This window comes from Vulpes lagopus, chromosome 11 (assembly GCF_018345385.1).
Source record: "Vulpes lagopus strain Blue_001 chromosome 11, ASM1834538v1, whole genome shotgun sequence".
Classification (NCBI taxonomy): Eukaryota; Metazoa; Chordata; class Mammalia; order Carnivora; family Canidae; genus Vulpes; species Vulpes lagopus.
This window is the reverse complement of record NC_054834.1, coordinates 104,250,557-104,273,436: the sequence shown is the minus strand read 5'-3', so window position 1 is coordinate 104,273,436 and position 22,880 is coordinate 104,250,557. Positions and strand designations below refer to the sequence as shown.

The 22,880-nt window shown below is 37.7% G+C and overlaps 1 protein-coding gene across 2 annotated transcripts in view; it reads left to right on the top strand.

Moving 5' to 3' along the window:
• The window catches only part of CERKL (ceramide kinase like), a 109,965-nt gene that overhangs the window by 19,897 nt on the left and 67,188 nt on the right, over nt 1-22,880 (top strand). For both annotated transcript variants that reach the window (XM_041722932.1, XM_041722931.1), the window contains exon 2: nt 20,604-20,846. In XM_041722932.1, the coding sequence (XP_041578866.1) occupies nt 20,604-20,846 (243 nt within the window). The remainder of the gene's footprint in view (nt 1-20,603; nt 20,847-22,880) is intronic.

Sequence of the window (22,880 nt, the reverse complement as noted above, 5' to 3'; positions counted from 1 at the left end):
CACTCCAGGGCTGGTGTGCTTTCATGTCTCGCGTTTCTTTCCAGTCATAGAGTGTGTAAAGGTTTTCTTCCTCAGCACAGTCTGTGTGTTTCCATAACAAAATCCAGGATCCAAAGAAAGACTACAAGATGACAAAGGCAGGTAATTGTGATCACATTTCTGTTCCATGACACATAATCATTAGTGTTTCTCAGAAACTGTCTTCACATCCCAGGGTGGCGTTTAAGGAGGAACTTTGTGCGGTGAGTGGGGCGCATAGCCCTTTTAGGATGGATACATACTGAACCTGATACATTTCCCAAAGTATTTGGGAAAATACTTGTACCTGACTAGGAGAAGTGGGAGCAGTGGTGGCATGTGGGTCAACTTCCAGTGATTTTCATTTCTTACTGTTAACTCAAATACATCTGCCCATTATTTTCTGTACTCTCAATTCCTACATTTCTCCTTCTAACCTATTCCATAAATGCCTTAGGAGACCCTTTGACCAAAGGAGGTTTCCTAATCTACTTTAGAGAAGGTACTCAGGATGCTCCCTACTAATAGGAGCTACCTTTGTAAACTCAAAATAAGGCCACAGCAGTTTTGTATTCTATGTGTAAGGTAGAGGCCTCCTCAAATCATTCCTGCCTATTATCATTTGTCACACAAGCACTTTTTTTCTGATTTATCTAATTCAGGTATTGGTGTGGTGACTGCAAATGGTTTGTTGAATTATTTCAGGTAATAATAGCTAACACTTGCTATTATTATAGGACATTGTATGTGCCAGGAACTGTCAGCATCTTACTAACTCACTGAATCCTCAAAACAATCCTCAGAGGGTAGGGGCTATTATCACTTGCATTTCTAGATAAGAAAATAGAAGAGGAAGACTTGAAGGAATTTTTCTAAGGTCATGCAATAGTAATAGGCAGATCCTGGATTCTAGCCTAGCCCCTTTCTGAAGAGGTTATCTCTGCTGCTTCTCTTTGGTACCATTTTTTTTCTTTTTTTAAACTAGGCTCCACTCCCAGCATCGAGCTCAATGTGGGGCTGAAGCCCAAGATCCTGAGATCAGGCCCTTTGCTGAAAATCAGAGTGTGGCCTCAGGGGTAATAAGACCACACAACTCCTCTCTGCCTTTCTCCTTCTGTTTCCTATAAGGATTTCAGCTCTTAACCCTCAAGAACTTCTTTGTAACATGGTTGGAACAAAAAGTATAAGAAAGTATCTAGGGATCCTTTCTGAAATATTTTAGGGGATGTCTTTACTTTGTTAGGTTTATTAGAAGTGCTGATTCTCAGTAGGGTTGATAAATGGACAGTGCGTGTGAGTGACGTGGGAGGAGGATAGGAGAAGCCAGACTCTTCTGTTAGAGCAACCCCTGGAGCCATGGTTGACTAGGCCTGTCTGTGGTCCTGTACAGTTGGGATTGGGCATATGGAATTGGGTGGGCCTCCATCTGAGGGGCTCTTGTTCTCTTTCCCTGTGTGACCTCCAGTCCTCTTTTTTGTTCATGTACTTCTTTGGTTTCCTTGATTTTTTCCTTTTTTAAATTTTTGACTTTATATCACTATTCACTTCTACTTCTGCAGATTCGCTGTTTTTCTTACTCCTCACTGTTTTCCATTTGGAACATTTAGAGACCCATCAAGAAAAGTAAAATAATAGGAAAGGAGAGTTAAGCACCAATAAAATGAAATATCATAATAGTAACTTAGCATGTCATTGAGAGTCCCTGAAGGATGGGTTTCTGGAGTTGTACTGTTGGAATTTAAGTTTTGTCACTTCCTGTGTGTGTGAGACTGTGGTGCACACTATTTAAGCTCTCGGCTTATCTCCCTCCCACTCCCCTTTCTGTAAGATGGGACATGGTAACAGTACCTAGCTTACAGTGCTGTGAGGTTTCAGCAATATAGTAAATATAAACCTCTTGGCACTAGCCTGCAGTGAAATTTGTCATTAATATTTGTTAAATAACTTTTTAAAGCATTTTAGAGCTGAACGAAACATGAGATTATGTGTCATCTTCCTGACTAAAGGATAAGTACCTGCCTTTTTTTTCTTTGACCGCTATTTAACACCCAGAATAGTGTTATCCAGCAAATAAGGACTGAATAAATATTTGTTGAATGAATAAGTGAATCTGTTCCCATCTCCTTATTTTAGGAATGAGCTATCAAGCTCAAAAGGTTAAGGGATTAGCCTCAAGATAGGTGACCAAGCTAGAGCTAAAATTAAGGTCTCCTGACTCCCACACCAGTATCTTTTCTGGGAAGACTATGCCATTTTCTATTTGTTTTGTATGGTAAATTTATAGGAAGCACTACAGTAGTATGAGGATGAGCTTTGATTATTCAGATGTGCTGAGAATCAAAATCTAGCATTTCATTTAATCATTGGCACACTACTTCTCTTAATTTGCACATCTTCATCTATAAAGTGAGATAATTTCCACCTTTCAGAACTATTATGAGGATTAATTAAGATAATCCACATAGAGCACTTGGTCCCATTTCTTTGGCCCTGATTCATTAGTCTAGCTAATTATACATTACAGTCTCCACTTTGTTTCTCATTCTTTCTTGAATCTTCTATGATTAGGCTTTTGACTCTTATCACTCTACAGCTCATTTGTCAAAGTCAGTACTCATCTGTCTTGACCTATGGACAGTCTTAAAATATCACACTGTGCTCTTCAGTACAGCTTTCTCCACTTGTGTGATGTCACTCTTTTGGTTCTCTCTTGTCCTACTGGCTTGCTCCTTTTCAGTTTCCTTTCTTGTTGACCTCTTTTTCCCTTGTATGTTCTCTGACCTCTTGTCTTTCATTCTCTCTCTGGCTCAAACATCTTCTAATTGGTGGCTTCTAATACCATCTAAATGCTGATGATCTTCAAATTTGTATCTTTAGTCCAGACATCTCAATTCCAGGTTTATAAGTCTTACTGTCTATTTGGATGTCAACCTGGAGGTCTAATAGATTTCTCAAACTTAGCATATTCTAAAATAAACTTTAATTTCTTCCTACAACCTAAACTATGTACTTCCTATGGGTCTTCCTGTCTTAGTATAAGAAGACATCATCCTTCTAGTTGCCCAAGCCCAAAACACTTGGAAAGTGTGCTCCATTCTTTCTCTCTCTGCATCTAGTCTATCAATAAATCCAGTGGCCTTTCCTGAAATATATTCAAAATTGAGTAGCATCACTGCCACCATATGAGACCTCATTTCTCACGTGGAGTATTGTGTTACTTGCTGTTCTTTTTGCCCAGAAACATATGGAACCAGCTATGTGTTAAAATTCAGATGTTTACTAATTTTAGAAAGATAATGTGGGGCATATATGTGTATGTAACACCCACAGTGAGCCTCAGGTAACATCCTGTGATTGAATATTACTATTTCTGAAGGGAATATGAAGAATATCCATGCTAAGTGGGATAAGACTTACAATCTCATTGTTAATTTGGGTCCAATTTGCTACAAAATAAGGTCAACTCAGGCTTTGCTCCCAAATGGTTTAAGAAAAAATGTACAATTTTCAGAGCTTTGGGGATTTTGCAATTGCAAATGAGAGATTCTGAACCTATATCTACATGGCTTGTCCCCTTATATTTTTTTTCTAATCTTTATTCACTGATTATTTATTGAGCAGTCAGGGAAGATCTCTAAGAGGCTTCTCTTTGTAGAACGAGTCTGGCATGTGGGAAGTGTCCAATTAATAATTACTGACAGGAATGAAGCTGAAACCCCTTTTTACTTCAATATATGCTATTTAGAAGAGTGTGTGACCAGTTTACGAATAATAAAGTATGAGGCGCCTGGGTGGCTCAGTGGTTGAGCATCTGCCTTTGGCTCAGGGTGTGATCCTGGGGTCCTGGGATCGAGTCCCACATTGGGCTCTCCACAGGGAACCTGCTTCTCCCTCTGCTTATGTCTCTGCCTTTCTCTGTGTCTCTCATGAATGAATAAATATATTTTTTTAAAATAATCAAATACTATTTGATTAGTGGTAATTTAAACACATATTAGTATTCAGAATATCAGAAATTCTCAATGGATGAGTCATCTGCTGACAAAACCCATTATGTACTGTAGTGCTAGGTAGCCTAATCGGTTGGAACTTGTTTCATTGATCTATTATTGATTGGGAATGTAACTTTAAATCCCTTTTTAGTATAACTCGATCCTTTTCTGATCACCCTGTGTGTCTTTGAGCATTTCAGCAGCTTATTAAGGATATTGCTAATTAAATTTAAAAATTTTAATATTTCTATTTTAAGTATCACATATAAATTTGAAAATAAGTGAATAATTTTTATTAAAGCCGCCTGAAATTTTAATATCCATTATATGCCTTACATAATGAAACTTATGTCTCTCTAAAATAAATGTAATAAAGTGCCATTGTGATATTTGTCTTAGTTTTGGTTAGATTTCCACAGGAGAAAGTTAAGTCTGAGTGGAATTATTGGAGTACACTTTTCTGAGTGGTACTCCAGCAGGAAAGATTTTATACACTTTAAGAAAGAATCTTCTTTCTCTTATTTTGTGCTTTGAGACCATAATTTTATTTAAATAACTAATCTGTTTTTGAAGGATACATAATAAATTGTGTAACATTTATATTCAATCAAATTTGTAATTTCAATGACTTTTTCAGAGCATTGGGAAAAAACTGAACTTGAGAAAATGGAAATGATCAGAGTTTTACTGTATTTTAAAAAGTTGGCCTCTGATCTACAGACTGAAATCATTCTTCAATTATGAATTTTTTATTACTTTTCTCTCCCAGACTAGATAGAGCAGATGTGATTTTATTTTATTATTTTATTTATTTTTTTTTATTTCACATTATGGGGAGAGCTTTCTTTGGTTTTTTTATGGAGAGGATTTTATTTATTATGGTGGTGATACTTAAGTTGCATAAGAAAATGCTGTTTTGACTACAAGCGGTAATTTACTTGCAGCCTTGAACTTAGCAAACATGCCTTTAGGTCTTCAGTGTTTTTGAAGGTCTTTATCTGATCACAATGGCTTATATTCAACAGTGCTATTAAATGAAATAAACATGGATGTCTTTTCTGCCACAGAGGCACAGGTGGACATCTTGGTAGCAAGCCTCATGCGGTGTGACACATGGCACAACCCAACATGGGGGCAGAGAGCATGCAGCTTGAGCTAGGAGTCATTTTATGGATACTTTGTTGTAGATTTGTGTGTTTTCTATGGGATAGCCATTATTCAAGTCATTTACAGGGTGTGGTGTTTTTTGTTTTATTTTTTTGTTTTTATTAAATGTTTGTTATTTCTTCAAACAGTCGGGCCCTGACCAGCACAACCTATTTGGGAGCCAGAGTTCCTGCACCCGCCCCCTTGCCATCTATATAAATGATATTTTTGACTCTGTCCTTTATAATGTTGGCACCCTGTGCATATTAGATGTAATCAGGGCTGAAAGGAAACTTGAATCCATCTGGAAGCAATAAACTTTTCTAAAAGACTGCACAGTGTTATTTAATCCTGTGACTTCTTACTGTGAGTGAAATTAAGGTTTGATGCAGTTGTGTCACATCGTATTGATATCAAATTTATCTTTCTAAAAAAAAAAACCCCTGACAGTAGTATTGCAGCACAGTGGAGATGGCTTGCTGTAATCCCATAAGCTATTTTGCTTTGATTACATGTTATATAGTGTAGCTAAATATATGATATGCTTGATCTAGAATGTTTAGGTTTTCTCTAAAATTTTTACACTATCAGGTAATAATTTCTTTTACCCTTAATTTTGCCTTTTTATTATAGTACTTACTATATGGTAGAAAATATAGTGTGAAAGGCATGGAGGAGAACTGTTTTAAAACTCGTCATTGGGAACACACTTGCATTCAATACTATATGTGTAGAACACGGAGGTCAAACATTGAGCTTATTTGCGTATTGGACTCTGAATCAAGATTTTTCAGAAAAAAAATTTAACTTCTAATTTCTACTCCAAAATAGTTAAAAATTTTTTTTTTTTACTTAAGGTATTGGGTAGAGAATCATATTTTGTGTGAATAGGAGCCCAGAGGGTATCAACTGACGAGCATAATTTATCGTGTTTGTTACTAACGATTAAATTTGTTCTTCACATTTTGCTTATGTCCAACTGAAAATAAATGAAGAAATCTGACTACATTTTATAGGTAATTTCATTGTGATTTTTTTCTTAGTAAATCAAGTTTTTGCATGCCAAAAACAAAACAGAAACTTAACATGTTTGTCAACTATTTGCTTTTAATGGTGGAAATGAAATAAAGGCCATATCTCCCATGTGCCTAGCATATTAAAAATAAACATGAACTTTGTCTTGTAAGTTAATTGGATGCTTTAATAAAACCATGATAAGCTATATTAAAATTGTGTATCACTTTTCCTTTGTCTCCACTAAGTCTAGGAATACAAATCCTCATCAAATGATTAAAGATTTACAAATACTTTTAGAAAATCTCAAATTATTTGCTTTTTGATTGTCATATCATTGACCTAGAGCATATAAATTTCAGGGGTGGGACATAATGATTGGATATTTGGATATATTCTGAAATGATCAACACAGCAAGTTTAGTTAACGTCAATCCCCATGGATAGTTACAGATTTTTTTCTGTTATGACAACTTTCAAGGTCAACTCTCAGCAACTTTCAAATATACAGCTTGGTATTACTATCATCACCGTGCTATCTGGTAATCATCAATCTGTTCCATGTACCTATGAGCTCAGTTTTTTGTTTTCGTTGTTTAAATTCTACATACAAGAGGGATCATGTCTGTGGGTATTTGTATATCTTTGATGTTTCCCTTCTTAAGTACAATGGCCTCAAGGTCCATCTATGTTGTCACAAAAGCCAGGATTTCTTATTTTTATGGCTGAACAATATTCAGTGTTTGTGTATCACATTTTCTTTTTTTTTATAAATTTATTTTTATTTTTATTTATTTATGATAGTCACAGAGAGAGAGAGAGAGAGAGAGAGAGAGAGAGAGAGAGGCAGAGACACAGGCAGAGGGAGAAGCAGGCTCCATGCACCGGGAGCCCGACGTGGGATTTGATCCCGGGTCTCCAGGATCGCGCCCTGGGCCAAAGGCAGGCGCCAAACCGCTGCGCCACCCAGGGATCCCTGTATCACATTTTCTTTATATTCATCCCTCTTTGGACATTTAGGTTGTTTCCCTATCTTGGCTATTGTAAATATGTGCATTTGTTTTAAGTTTGCTTTTGTACGGTTAGTTTATGTAGCTTCTGACAATTTCTTTTTATCCTCCCTTCCTCCCACATGCACAGTGATTCCTTGACTGCAGGAGTGCTATTTCTGGTATCAGGAAGGTAGGCTGATTGTAAATTCAGATGTCCTGGAGGCCGATCAGGTACATCTCTTCCAGTCTGTTTCTGGATGGTCAGGATTGTGGCATTCTATTCCTGAGCTGTCTTGGTTCCTCGAATGACCTTTTTTCCTTTCTGGTACTGGGACTGGTTTCTTCATCAAGTAAAAATTACTACTTAGTCTCTCATGTAGTGGCTCTCTTCCTTTCCAACAACACAGAGCCACATGTGCTAAGTTCAGTTACCCTGGACTTTGAGTGGTTATTCGGAATATTTTCTTATCTTGGGAGCAAATAATGATGATCTTGAGCATAAATCTGAATGGGAGTGGTAATGAAAATGAGCCTTTTAGTGTCTCTCAGTAGTAAACCCATTGGATTATCTGGAGGGCTGTGTGATAGCTTCACTATGGCTACCATGGGGTAATGGGGGATCTGACCATGAGGTAATGGGGGTGTTGATTGATAGTGATGGCAGTAAAGTGAAGGAAAAGTTGGTGTGACAATCTTTGAGGTCCTCTGAAGAAAAAAGTGTCCGTGAGTTGAAATATAAGGGCCTTAACCAAGCAGAAGGCCCAGACCCAGGCTTTTTTAGACACTGGCAATAGAGACCATCACTCTGGCTTAGATATATATAGTTCTATTCCCACAGCCCAGCAAGTTCCAGGCCATGAAAGATGAAAAACCTTTCTTTGTTCTCCTAGAAAAGTTGCCCATGGAGATAGGTAAATTCATATTAGCATTTAAATATTTTTTTATTTGAATTCAATTTACTTAACATATACTATATTATTAGTTTCAGAGGTAGAATTTAGTTATTCATCAGTTGCATATAGTACCCAGTGCTCATTATTTCAAATGCCCATCACCCAGTTACCCCATCCTCCCACCTCTCCAGCAACCCTCAGTTTATTTCCTCTAGTAAAGAGTCTTTATGATTTGCCTCCCTCTGTTTTCACCTTATTTTATTTTTCCTTCCCTTCCCCCTTTGTTCATCTGTTTTGTTTCTTAAATTCCATGTATTAGTGAAATCATATGGCATTTGTCTTTCTCCGACTTATTTCACTTAGCCTGATATCCTCTAGTTCATCCACAGCATTGCAAATGGCAAGATTTCATTCTTTTTGATGGCCGAGTGATAGTCCATTGTGTATTTAGACCTCATCTTCTTTATCCATTCATCTGTTGATGGACAACCGGGGTCTTTCCATATTTGGGCTATTGTGGACCTTGCTCTGTAAACATGGGGTGCATGTGCCCCTCCAAATCACTATGCATCCTTTGGATAAATACCTAGTATATGATTGCTGGGTGGTAGGGTAGATCTCTTTTTAACTTTTAAACTTTACGTGGAAAGTTCATAGTATTTTCATACTTTTTTTCAGAGCAGCTTTAATATATACTTAAAAGTGCCTGGAATATAGCAGGTGTTCAAATATGTTGAAACAGTAAACTTTTGGTCTTATTCTAAACTATTATAGTATCCTCTTTAACACCTCCTCCATTACCATTTTTGAACCACCATTTAGTTAATATGGAAAAAAAAATATGTAACTTACATTCTTGAAAGACCTTTATGCTTTTGTCCTCTGGTAAGTTAGGAACTTCTGATATGCGACTGAATCTCAACTGTGTACTGGGCCATAGAATCTCAGAGGGACTGGGAAATGAAGGATGTTTGTTAATGTGCTTTGACAGATGGTTAATGTTTGAAAAGACTGGAGTCAAGAAGACTTTCCATTTGCTGGAAAATGAAGGAGCAAAGGTTCAGAGGTTGAAGTGCATACAGTATGATTGAGATATTATCTGACTGATGGTAAAGACAGTCAATGACAAACTTCTATGGGAAGCCAAGCCTGTTTGAAGCATAGAGTTAGGTGCTAGGATACAGAGATTAGAGATAAGGAGAACGATTAAGATACTGTTGAAGTGATTCGCTGAGAACAGAAAAAGGAAGACCAATTACCATACTTCTGAGGTTCAAGGGGCATCTGCACAACAGCCATCTGGTGTGATGTATATAAACTGTATATCTCATGAACTGATATACATACCTGAACTGATAATGCTCCCCAAATGACTATAGAGTACAAGGTTAAGACGAATCAAGGCCCTATTTTATATTGGTACCATTTAAAACATTTGTTTTTCCTAAGGAATCAAGAAGGAAGGGACATAGAAAATATAGAACAGAGGCAAATATCTAAGTAGATCATAAAGTCAAGGAATAAATAGTCCCAATGGAAGTAGCACATTAATGCTCTTGCGGAAGTGAAAATGACAAAACCCGATCACATTGCATGACAAGGCCTGCTGTAGAATGTGATTGGTGAATATAAACTATAGAACATGAAATTTTGAAATGTACTTTTATTTTACTAGGTTTCAGATGTAATAGGGACTTGTGGCAGAGTCTGAAAATAATTTAGTATTTTAGATATTTGATTCAAATGATTAAAGATGAAATGCGTGAATCATGCCATGTTTAAGATATATTTTCTTAAGGTTAGATCTATGCTCACAACACTATAGACCAGGGGTTCTTAAGCTTTTCAGTCTTGGGACCACTTGACAGCTTGAAGTTATTGAAAACCACGAAGAGCTTTTGTTTATGTAAGTTATAGTTACAGTACTTTATTAGGAATTAGAGATATGAAGTTATTTGTTCATTAAATATAACAGTAATAAATCCATTGCCTTTTAACATAAAATATTCTTATTAAACATGTTTTCTAAATGAAAAAAACAAACAACAAAAACAATGCCACTTCATTATCTTACTTTTTTTTTTTTTTTAAATGTCTTCAATAGAAAACTTAGCTGCCTTTAACAAGGTGCTTAATATAACACGGGTGGATTTTCAAGATTGTGCCTGCATTCAGTCTGTTGTGGATGTGTTGTTTAAAGTTTATAAGGAAAATCCATTTTCACATAGATGTGTATTGGGAAGAGAAAAAGTATTTTAAAACTGTTTTCAGGTAATTGTGACTATCCTTCTTTGATACTAAAATAAAACTTCCGTGCCAACTTATTAAGATTAGTTACAATGTTGAATCTGAAAACATACTAATGAACCCTTGTAGGCTATTTGAAAATTTATTGGTCTGTCTTGCACTTTGATTGAATATTTTACTCATGCATGATTTTATAACATCTTGCAGTGGCTCTGTGGAAAATTTGGTGTGTACTAAGTTAAATAGAGCTTCCAGATGTTGACCAGTATTACCCAGTATTTTAAAAAATATTAGAAATATTAACATGACCACCAGTCTCATGAGAAAATTCTTGAAGTATTGGGAAGCTGTCAAGCTCATTGTGATACACGTTTTGTAAAATTCTGATTTTTGCTCTAAAGCTTGAATTTTGTCATCGACGATAAACATTTTTAGCTGTTTTTCTTTGGTGACTGGCTCACATTGTTCATTTCCCAGAAAATGTTTGCCAAATACTCAAGTCTGAATACCATAGTCTGTCAGTCGATCTTTCAAGTAAAAATAGGCTTCCACAAAACCAGCTAGTTCAATTGCAGCTCAAATGGTATAAGTGCTTTTCCTGGAGAGAATCCTCATTTTGATTTATAGCAGAAATTCATTATGCATATTTCCCATGTCATCTCACATGATATTAAAAAGAAATGTAGTCCAGGGTAGAGATTTTAATTTTTTACTTTTATTTTTTTTTAAAGATTTATTAGGAGAGAGAGAGAACACTCAAGAGCTCGTGCATGCACGTGCACACATGTGAGCCATGGGAGGAGCAAAGGGAAAGGGAAAGAATCTCAAGCCCACTCCCCTGTTGAGCCTGGTCGGGATGCTGGGCTCCAACTCATGACCCAGAGATCATGACATGAGCTGAAATCAAGAGTTGGAGGCCCAACCGACCGAGCCACCTAGGTGCGCCCCCCCATCCCAGAGTAGAGATTTTAAAACAAAAAAAATAGTGTTTCTACTTCATCAAGGACCGTTAAGTGAAGTGGACCTTTTTATTTTTAAACTGGGAGTTCGAGGTTGGTGAAGAATGCAAGAATTAGTGGTAAAAGTTAGTGTTACTGCTTTGATTCATGCTGACACCGGGGTTTTTTTTTTACCACTTTTGCACTTGCACCATCAGTGCAGATGCCAACATGGTGAAAAAGGCACAGAGCGTGTTTAGTATTATTGTAAAAATCACTTTGACCCTCTAGAACCTCTGAGACTACACTGAGAACTGCTGATGGGTGTTTTGGTTTAAGTATTTAAATGATTGACCTAATTTGCGAGTTTCCCCTGATTATTTGTATGTATAAAATACCAGTGAAAGTATAGACATACCTTTTAGTAATGGTTACGATTTAGGGGAAAACTGGTTTCTACGAGCTCCACAAGATCTTTAGACCATGAATAAGTTACATATCAAGAAAAAGCTTTAAAACAGAAGATCGTCTGTGATTGGAAGTTAACCTACCTTTTCAATTATACTTTTTTTTTAAATCAGTTTTATGTGGTATCCATGATTGATTAAACAGACCAAGTAATTTAAAATTGCTAACATCACTTTGTATCATAGGCATTAAATGTTGTTTTGAATAAGGAATTACATGTTGTCTCCGTTTCAAATCTGTAAACCAAAGACTAATACTTCTACATTTTTTTTGAAGGACTAGTTCATTTTGGACTTCTTTCAAAAGTACCTAAATATCTCCAAGTGCTTAAATTCCTAAAAATATGTAAGCTGTTTACACGATAAAAATGACTAAGTAGAAAAAAATGCAGATATAAATTGAGCATTAATTTTTTATTTGGTGTGATAAAAATATGACTTTTGGATATCAGACTGGCACTCTATCTCTCCCTGTAAAGGATAAGTTTAAAATTTTCTGTCTCTCTATACATAGAAATTTCTTTTTGCTAGATAAGAATGCTATTTCTTGTCACTCTTGATATGTGTACATATCTAGAAGTTTTCTCTGCTAACATGTTATGTCATAATTCTTGAGGATAGTAATGCATTGTGAAGGTTTTTCAGTAAACTACAGGAGCAGCCCTATTTGTTTAAACTCTGGTTTAACCTGATTATTAACAATTAAATTGTGTTTTCTTCTTACAATTAAAGTGTATTCAAATTTATTGGTCCCCTGCTTCACAGATTTATCTCAGTATGTGGTGTATTCAAACAGAATTTTGTATTTTTAATTAGGGGATTAGATAAGTAATTCTGAAGAGCCAAAAAAATTGTTAGACATCACATTGCTTAACCATCTAATATAGCATAAGTGTGTGTCTACACTATGTTGTGGGAGCCATCTATCAGGCAGGCTTGTTTTTCAGGCAGTATTTTTAAAGAGTGGACATGTGCAGAAACTGTGAGCACAATTAGCGCCAAGCAGATAAATCCAGCTCTAATCCTGTTTACGGTCTGCGTCAGACAGATGTGCCAAGATTGATTTAGACAAGCCCTAGGCTTACAGTAATATTTTTAAAAGTGCCATTCACTGTTCTATTTTTGTTAAACCTTTGTTAAATATTCTTAAGTGTTTCTGGTTATACTCTTCTTGTTAACCACTATAACCTACTTTAAGCAGGTCCTGCTTTGCTCTCATGGTGACAGGGTAACCTGCTAGGAGAGGTTATCTTTATTCCCTGTAATTAAATTGACTTTCCCCCCCCAAGAAAATACAACAATAGGAAGTGGGTGCTGAATTAAATAAATAGCATGATATCCAATAGACATATACTTAAATCCCTTGCAAGAACAGATGGTCCCCAGTATCTCTGTAAGTAATGTGAGAGGACAGTTAATGTTCTGAAACAACTAGCTATAACCAATATGATACTAATGAACCAATAGATTTCAAATAATAAACCACATGCCACCAAGAAAAATTATATGTCCTCTCTAAGGTTTACGTTTTCGTAACCTGGAAAAGTATGCAGACGATTCCCGTATTTTTATCTACTGTTATCAAATATCATTTTTTGGATGACGTTTTACTCCACATTTTTCACCAATAGCGATCTCTCTTAAACACGAAGGGAAAATTAAAGTTGAATTTAAAATACATGCCCCAAAGTATTTTTTTTTAACTCCTGTTGTAACGTGCTATCTGTAACCAAACACATGTTGAACATGGAAATGTGGCTTTTGCATACAGTTATGAAAACATTTGCTTTTATTTGTGGTGGAAATTGATTGGGCTACCACAGAGGTGGCTAAACACGGATCCAAGCAGCTATCATGTGGCTAAAAATTTAGGCAGAGATATAGGACCACCATTCTTTTCAGCATTTATGAATTTATAGTTTATATATGAAAAGCAGTATTTTTCTGGTTAACATGGCGAACAAAGTGAGCCCAAATCATTTTTAAGATACTCCCAGAAAAGGGTATAGATAAGTGGTCAATTTTATAGACCCAGAGTCATAGTCTTCTCTCTCAGAGTGCTTTATTTTTTCCTCTTTAATCTTGTTTCTCATAAATATTTCTGTATTCTAAGTGTGTCCCAAAGAATAAGTGTTTTGGAGTGGGGATTGAGGAGACACAATGACCTTGGGATTTTTCAGTTTATCCTATCAGATGATCTCCAGAACCTTCAGCCTTCACTGTGGGGTTAGCCTCAGGGCTTTCCACCTAGAAACCTGAGGAACCTTTGGCCTTCGCTCTCTTTCAAGTCTGGGAAACCAGTGTCCTGCTGCCCCACGGAGCCAGCTGGCCCGCTGCTCCCTTCTTAAGAACTTCAAAAACAAAGACCTAGAAAAGCACCACCTAATCTGGTATCTGGTTAGTCTGGTAAACAATGGACGGTTCCCAGCCTTTATATAAAAACATCTTAAATTCAAGTTCACAGAATTCTGACACGTTTTATTCCTGAAGACCATTATTCAGAACCAAAAAAAAAAAAAAAAAAAAAACCAAAAAAACAAAAAAAAAAAAACAGTTTTGTGTCAAAGTTATACAACTCTCCACATCTTCACGTGTTAGGAAACAGTTATATTCAAAATTAAATGAATTCCATTTTAGAAAACTGGGCAGATTGACGTGGGTGAATGATTAACGCTGCAGGAAGACTAGATCAGAAGGTCTGGGTAGGACGCGGGCACCTGAGAGATCAGTAGAGCTGCGGCCACAAACAGGGGCGAAGAGCACTCGTCTCTTGTTAGGAATCTGTGAAATGTTTTAGTCACAGGTCAATGACCCTTATTTTCCTTTCAAATAAAAGGGAAAGGTTTGGTCTTCCCCTTGGTCTCCTCTCATCCCCTCAGCAAGGGGGCCCTCACGTCAGCGCCCCACATTGCAATCTGTGGGCCAATGCGGGGAAGACAGGAGAAGCCTGAGCAGGAGAGCAGGGCATGTGGGGCCGAGTTATGGGGATTTTCAGAATGCTCAGCCTGTGAGCTCCTGTCCCCTCAACCTCACTTCCCATTTTCCTGAAGTCACTTCAGTCCCTGAGGAAGTAGCACTGTTAAGGGACACGGTTGTTGTTTTGCTGTTACCAACCCAACAAGGATTTGCCTGGTGGTCTAGGTTTGGCTCAATTTAAAAACGGATCCAGGGGGTCAGATGAGAATGTGCTCGCTTGAAGAAGGAGTGTATGTGGGCCCAGTGTCCCTGAGGAGCTGTGGTCAAGACCAGCCACCGGGGGTACGACTGTGGACAAGTTCCCTGAACTCCCCTGCGTTTCCTTTCGTGGAGGAAACAGCATCCTCTTCATTGGGCTGCTGTGGGGGCTCACTGAGCTCATACCTGTAGGCTTAGGGCCGCACCTCGCATGTAGCTCGTGCTCAGGGGTATTAGCTACACTTTTTAGGGAAGGGAATTTTAACATTACAAGTGACATGATCGGGAACTATTATAGGATGAGCAAAGGAAACCATCTTTTCCAATTGATCACAGAAATACTCCCATCATAGAAACGTTAGAAATTCATATAGACGACCCTAGATCACAATCGATTCCGAGTTTTCATATGCATATTCACATACGTGTGCATATGAAAGTGTGTTACACACGTGGTGAATTCAATAAATGGAAAAGTGCTATTTTAGACACTCTTCTAGTCCAATTTCTACATTGTAATTGAATAGCATTTTATTATATGAATATATTTTACAGAACCACACACAGTTTGTTTCTAAGTTTCACTCAAAGAATGCTTGGGCAAGCATTCTTTTAGCTAAATTGTGCATATTATTTAGTCCCTTAGGGTACATTCCTGAAAGTAAACTGCTGGATCAAACCTATGCGTATTTTAAAGCATTTTTCCTTTCCTGCATTTTTAAAAATTATAAATGTAATGCTGATTAGGGAGAGGGACGTTATGGAGGTTTATGGGAAAAAAATTAATCCCCTACTCCCTCATATTTCTCTTTAGTAGGTAACCAGTATTGAGTTTGTTGTGGGTTCTCTACTTGAGCGTCTTGTTTTTTTCTTTTTAATGAAAGTGAGACGAAATCCCTCAGATTACTTTGTACCTTGCCTTTCTTCCACTTTTTCATACCTCTCACCATGAATGTCCCTGGAGTCCTAACTTGCTCATTTAAGAGCTGCAGAAAACGGATTCAACCATTCTCCTCTTGAAGAACGTGAACATTGCTTTAAATATTTCTGCTATGATAAATACTGCTGCAGTTAACATTTTGAAGTCTTTTGATACATATTCCCAACTTGTTCTCCAGCAGTTAGCATTTTTGCATTCCCACCAGTGCTGGGATTGGTTCCTTTCAGCCGCACCATCGTCGAGCATGATTTTTGATCTTGTGCCAATCTAAAAGGCAAAAACTGGTATCTTGTTGTTTTAATTTGCATTTCTTTGATTACTAATTAGATTGAACTTTCTCATATGTCTATTGGTCAATTTGCATTTCTTCTTTTGTGAAACGCCTGCTTGGGTCTTTTATGTACTTTGCCACTAAAGTGTTTCGTTTCTTGATTAAATAGATTATTTAACTGTCATGTGTTGCAGATATTTCTGCCTGGTTGGCTTCTGCTTATGCCATCTATTTATGGTTCTTTAGGTCTTTATAGGCAATTGAATAATTTTTTTCCTTCTTTTTTGAAGTGTAATTAGCATGCCATTTTATAGTAGTTTCAGGTGGGCATTGAATAATTTTTATGTTAAGTATCTCAGTCTCTGTATGTCTGCTTTTACTGTCACTCTTAGGCTTTACTAATTTATGAGTATATAAAGTTCTTTCTAATCTAGAAATACTGATATATATTGTGAAATTGGGCTCATTTTTTTTTCTTTTTCAAGAGATTAGCCCGTTCTGAATCGCCTTTTACTGAAAATTTCCTACTGAGCTCAGATGCCGCCATTATCACATTAGTGACTTTTTAAATGTATACAAGTTTCTTTGAACCCTTCTTTTATCTATTCCTAGATGTTTTAATTATTACAGCTTTACAAAATAGTAATATCTGATCAGGCCTATACTCCCCCCTCATTACTGTACTTTTAAAACATTTTCTTCATTAATATAATACACTTATTCCGAGAAAAATCATTTGATTAGTTTCCTTGCCCCTTACATCAAAGAAAATACCATTGAGATTTTGATTGGAATAGCATTTTAAGTAGTCAGTTAATAATGAGAATACTGTCATAGAAAAAAATGTAATCTTAAAACTTAATAGGTCTCCATTTATTTAGTTCTTTTGTTTCTCAGTATGTTTGGAATAGCACCTCCCACCCCCAACTTCCGCTGCCCCATACAAGTCCAGGATCATTTTGCTAAATTTATTCTTAGGTGTGATATATTCATTGGCATAAAATCTCCTTATCCCCATTCTGCTTTCTTCCTGGGTATTGATGTATTTGTAACCAGCTTCCTTACTGGGTATTCTTATTAGTTCTAATGATCTTAAATAGATTCTTGTGGATTTTGCAAACATATTGTGATATCTGTAGAAAGTCATGATTCTAGTCCCGCTTCTGCCCTTCCCATGACCAATTGCCTTTTATTTCACTTTTCTTTCATATTGTATTGGCCAGAATGTCCAGAGTAATTGGGAATAGTAAGAGTGATCATAGGTATTCCTGTACTATTTCCAGAAATTCTTCTGGTTTTTACTACTAAGTTTGATCTTGGATGTTGCTGTATTATCTTTAAATTTTCAATTTACAAGTTTTTTTTTTTAAGACTTTATTTATTCATGAGAGACACAGACAGAGAGAGAGGCAGAGACACAGGCAGAGGGAGAAGCAGGCTCCCTACAGGGAGCCCGATGTGGACTCGATCCCAGACCCCGAGATCACGCCCTGAGCTGAAGGCAGACACTCAACCACTGAGCCACTGAGGTGTCCCTACAAGAGGTTTTAAATTAGAAGTCATTGAGTTATTGCCAAGGTAAAGCGCACACACAGTATATAATTCAGATTATAACATAGGTCTTCCATGGACTGAAAAGAGGACTTTATTTCAGCCCTTCCATTTTTTTCTTTCCCTCAATGGTTCTTGGTTTCCATTCATCCTTCCATGGAACTCTTACTTACTACTGTATGTTATACTACATGAAAATATGAAATTTGTGTGAGAGGCAAAGTCATAATCAATATTGTAAGATTGGCCTGGAAGAAGCACCGTTGACAAGCCTGCTTCCTTTCATCCTTGAAGGTAGAGGAAGGATGTAACCTCTCCTGTCCCTCCCAAGTGTTCTAGAGACCCTGGGCCGGCTGTCAGTGGGGGACAGAAGAAATGTGCTGTACCCAGACTTGAAGCCTGAGCTTTCTGAGGAGGTGGCAGGCCCAACAAATCGCCTTCGGGTTCACCTTATCCCACCACCATAACCACTGAGAAAAAGGCTTGTTTTTCCGTGGTATGTGCTTTATGAACAATCGGGCGTAGTTTGCAGAATGGTTGGGAGGGGCCCACTCACTGAGAATGCAGGGAAGCAGCTTCCTAATGCACCTGAGAGCCCTTGCTCGACTGGGGAATGCCACGCCTGTGGAAGGGCCAAGGGAGCCGAGAGAGGGTCTGTGCGGCTGCTGTGCGCTGCTGTTATCTCTGCATCTGCTTCTATTGACTTTTTTCCTCTTATCATGGGTCATGTTTTTCCCTGCCTTTTAAATATGCATTGTGATTTTTAAAGAGAGATTTATGTGAGAGAGGGTGTGAGTGCGGTGGGAGGAGGGGCAGAGGGAGAGAGAATGGGCAAGCAGACTCCCTGCTGAGCACAGACCCTGACCCATGAGATCATGACCTGAGCCGAAATAGCTGGATGCTCAACAGGCTAAGCCCCCCAGGTGCCCCATGCACCTGGTGCATTCTTTATTTTTAAATATTTATTAGAGGCAGTGTGCACGTGCACACATGAGTGGGTGGGGTGGTGGGGGAGGGGAGGCCGGGCCCAAGGCAGAGGGAGAAGCAGGCTCCCCCCCTGAGCGGGGAGCCCAATGTGGGGCTGGATCATGATCTGAGCCAAAGGCGGACACGTAATGGGCTGAGCCACCCAGGAGCCCCACATTGTGATTTCTGATTGAATGAGAGAGATTGTGAGTTTTGCTGTGTAAGGTTGGTGACTGTTTTTGTATCCCTATAGTCTTGAGCTTTATCGTAGGTTGTAGTTGTTACTCGGAAACAGTTTAATCCTTTTGAGGTTTGCTTTTAAGTTTTGTTAGGTGATTCGAATCCGAGCGACCTTTAGTTAGCTCACGGAGGAGACCGTTCTCTTCCAAGGACCGTCCTCAGTGTCTCCCAAATTGCACTGTTTTTCCACCTTTAGCTGGTGGCAGCGCCTGTGTGATCTCTGAGCATCGTTTTCTCTAACCCTTTGGGTAGTTCTCTTCCCCTGGTCTTGCACATATGCCTTTTATACTCAGCTGAAGGTTCACGGGGCCTCTGCAGAAAGCTCACCCGCCCGCAGCTTTCCCCTCCCCAGCCATTTGCCGGGTGAACAGAGTCCTTGGGGCTTTCAGGTGCTCTTCATTCCTGCTTCACCCACGGAGACAACCGGGCTCCCTGGGGGCTCCCTACTTACACTATGGCCTGGAAACCCTCTCCAGGCAGCCTGGGGCGCTCCTGTGCTTCCTTTGTTTCCCCTCTTTCAGGACCACTGTCCTGGGCTACCTGATGGCCCAGTGTCTGAAAACTGATGTTCTTTTCTTTTCTTTTCTTTTCTTTTCTTTTCTTTTCTTTTCTTTTCTTTTCTTTTCTTTCTTTTATTTATTAGAGAGAGAGAGAGCATGAGTGGAGCAGGAGGGGCAGAGGGAGAGGGAGAAGCAGGCTCCCCACTGAGCTGGGCACCGAACATGGGGCTCGATCCCAGGAGCCTGGGATCATGACCTGAGCCGAATGCAGAGCTGAACCCACTGAGCCACCCAGGGCCCCCTGAAAACGGATGTTTCGTGTATCTCACGTACCTTTCTAGTTATTTCAGGCAAAGGTAAACCAGTCCCTGTGATTCTGTGTTGGCCCAGGTGGGAATTTTAGAAGTACTTTTTAAAAGTTTAAACACTGCTACTTTGAGAGTCAGTTGAAATGGTTTTTTACCACAAAACCTATTTTCTGACCTGTGGTTGACATAGCCAGTACACTTTCATGCCACTGTGAAATAAAGTCTGCCTGTGGTAAGAGTCAGGTGGATGGTTCTTTCTAGATGGGCAGGGATTCGCACAGTGATCTCACCCCACTTCCTTTGTACACGTTTTGCTTTACCTGGAATGTATGTACTCTTTTTCCGTACGCCTCACCTTTAATACTTGTTATAAACTCACTTCTGTTAATGAATTCTATTCTTCCTATTATTTTATTCTGTCCCGATTAGGGCCGAGGAGCCTCTTGCATAATGCTAATTTACTGTTATTGAAATGTTGCTTTAAGTTCTTGAAATTCTCCTATTGAGTATCTTCAGTTTTTGAATGTCCTAGGCCTTGTGTGACAGGGACTCAATACCATTTTTCATCTCTTTTCTTTATTTTATTTTATTTATTTTGAGAGAGAGAGAGAGAGAGAGAGAGAGAGAGAGAGAGAGAATGGCAGAACGAGAGAGAGAAGCAGACTCCCCATTGAACAGGGAGCCTGACACAGGGCGTGATCCCAGGACCCTGAGATCATGACCTATGCTTAACCATATGAGCCACCCAGGCACCTCTTTCTCTCTTTTCATTCTTGGGAAAATAGACCCAATTTTTCTTCCCTCCCCAACTCACACAGGGAGTGATATAAAGCACAATCAATGAAATGAAACATGATAAAGATTTTGTGGGGTTTCACTTTTTGTAATTCATGCATAGAAGATCTGGACACAATGGTTTTGATCAGAAAATTTAATTTTTTTTCAGGTGACTCCAAATGTGATGTTCAATGTAAAGAAGAATTTATTGAAGTCAAGGACATATTCTCTGTCAAACTGAAACGACGTTATTCTGCTAAGCAACAGGGAAATGGTACTTTATTGGGTATCACACTCTTCATTTGTTTGAAAAAGGAACAAAATAAATTAAAAGATTCTACGCTTGATCTTATTAATTTAAGTGAAGACCACTGTGATGTATGGTTTAAGCAGTTCAAGAAAATTTTGGCAGGTAAGTACTTCTCCTCATGGGACTTTTTAATGAGTCTGGTTTACTTGCTGTAGGCAATTAATCTGAACATGATACTGTATTTATGAGTACAGCAATCCTTGAGTATGTGAAGACTGTCTTTATTCCTAGTTTGGTGAGTGTTTTTATCACGCAAGTTGTTGATTTTTGTTATGTGCTTTTTCCACATCAATTGCGATAATCGTATTTTTTTCTTCATTCTGTTGATGTGTATTACATTGATTTTGGTATGTTGAGCCATCCTTGCATTCATTCCAGAAATAAATCCCACTTGATCATGATATATAATCTTTTTAATATGTTATTGAACTTGGTTTGCTAGTATTCTGTTGAGAGTTTATATATCAATATTCATAAGAGATATTGGTGTGTAATTTTGTCTCTCTCTTTTTTTCCTTGTATCTTTTATCTGGCTTTTGGTGTCAGGGTAATGCTAGTCTCCTAGAATGAATTGGGCACTAACACTTTTGAATGACCACTTCCACAAAGAAACTTTAATAATTTGAAATAACACAGTTCTTAAGTAATTTAGTTCAGTTGAATTATTTTTTAAAGCATATTTATTTTTCGATTCATGTCTCTTGATTTTATATTAGAATTATTTTTTTTCCATATATGTACTGACGGCAAATGTGTGTATGTACTGGGTGGCTTGAGGATAACAGTTTATCTCTTTAAGGGTAGATTTTTCTAGAGGTTAATATCCAGAAGGGGGAGAATATATGTACTAAAATATTATCTCTGAATGAATTTAGCATATCTGAAATTTCTAAATGGCATTTATATTTTACATGCTAAATAAAATTCATGAATACAAATATGCAATTTAGATTTCTAGAACATATCTAGTTAAGATATAATCAAACTGAATTTCAGGATTAGTTTTTTTTCCTCATACATTTGTAAGTCTTGTTTCCTTTTTAGCCCATTTCTTTCTGTTTGCCAGATGGATCAGGGCAGAGACAGCTGGTGTAGTTGATGGTGCAGTTTGGTGTAAGATGACACAGGGCAGAGAGGGGTGCCAGACAAAGCACAGGCATGTGATGATGTTAGAAAGTTGCAGGCTAGGTGTCGTTGATCAAGACCGAGGACCCAAGTTGGCCAAAGGCAACCACCTGATAACATTAGGCCTATAGACAATGAGCTGAAGTGATGCTAAAACTAGGAGACCCTGTTACTAAGTAGACCCATGCTTCCTTGTTAGCTCCTCTGGCACCTTCCAGGAGAGCTGATTCTTTCAAGGAGGTGAAAAACTATAGAGGCCATAGTATAGTTCACGTCTATGGAAACATAGTGAATATATATTTTTAACGAAAAGCATCCACTTTAACGGTGGGTCTTTTACAGTGTTTTATTTTATATTCATGTAGGAAGAGATTTTCAAAAGCTTAAATAAAATAAATTAGTAAGTGCAATTAAATTTCTTTGGGCAGGTACTCGTGAGACTTTCATGTTCTATAAAATAAGAATGTGATTTGATAAGGAGGGGCAAAACTCTTTCTTTCACTGAAGATCTGAGGAAATTTTCTCCCATGGGGCTTATGAAAGGCTAACAGAGTGACCTAAGGGGCAACTTGCTCTATGTATCTCACCTATAAAACCAATAATAAGTAGAGGACATCACAACAAAGCTCAATTTAGTAAAAGCAATTTTATAGGAGTAGAGGGGCTTATTGAAATAAAACAGACCACACATGCTACATACAAAACACAAAAACATTGTCCAAATATTTTTCCAGCTTTATGAATGATTTTTTTTTGGTTTGGTCCAAAACCATTGGTTTTTTTGGTTCCTAGGATTAAAGTCTAGGAAAATTATAGAGATGAATACATTTATATATATTTTAGGATATAATCTGCAGGGAATGTTACTTTTTTGTAACTTTGATTTTGATAAGAGTTGGAAAAAAAGTAAAAAAAAAGAAAAAAACAAAAAGAAAAAAAGAAAAAAAATAATTTGGGTAAGAGTTGGAGATAGTAAAATATATGAGGTCATATACTCTGGCACGGTTCCTA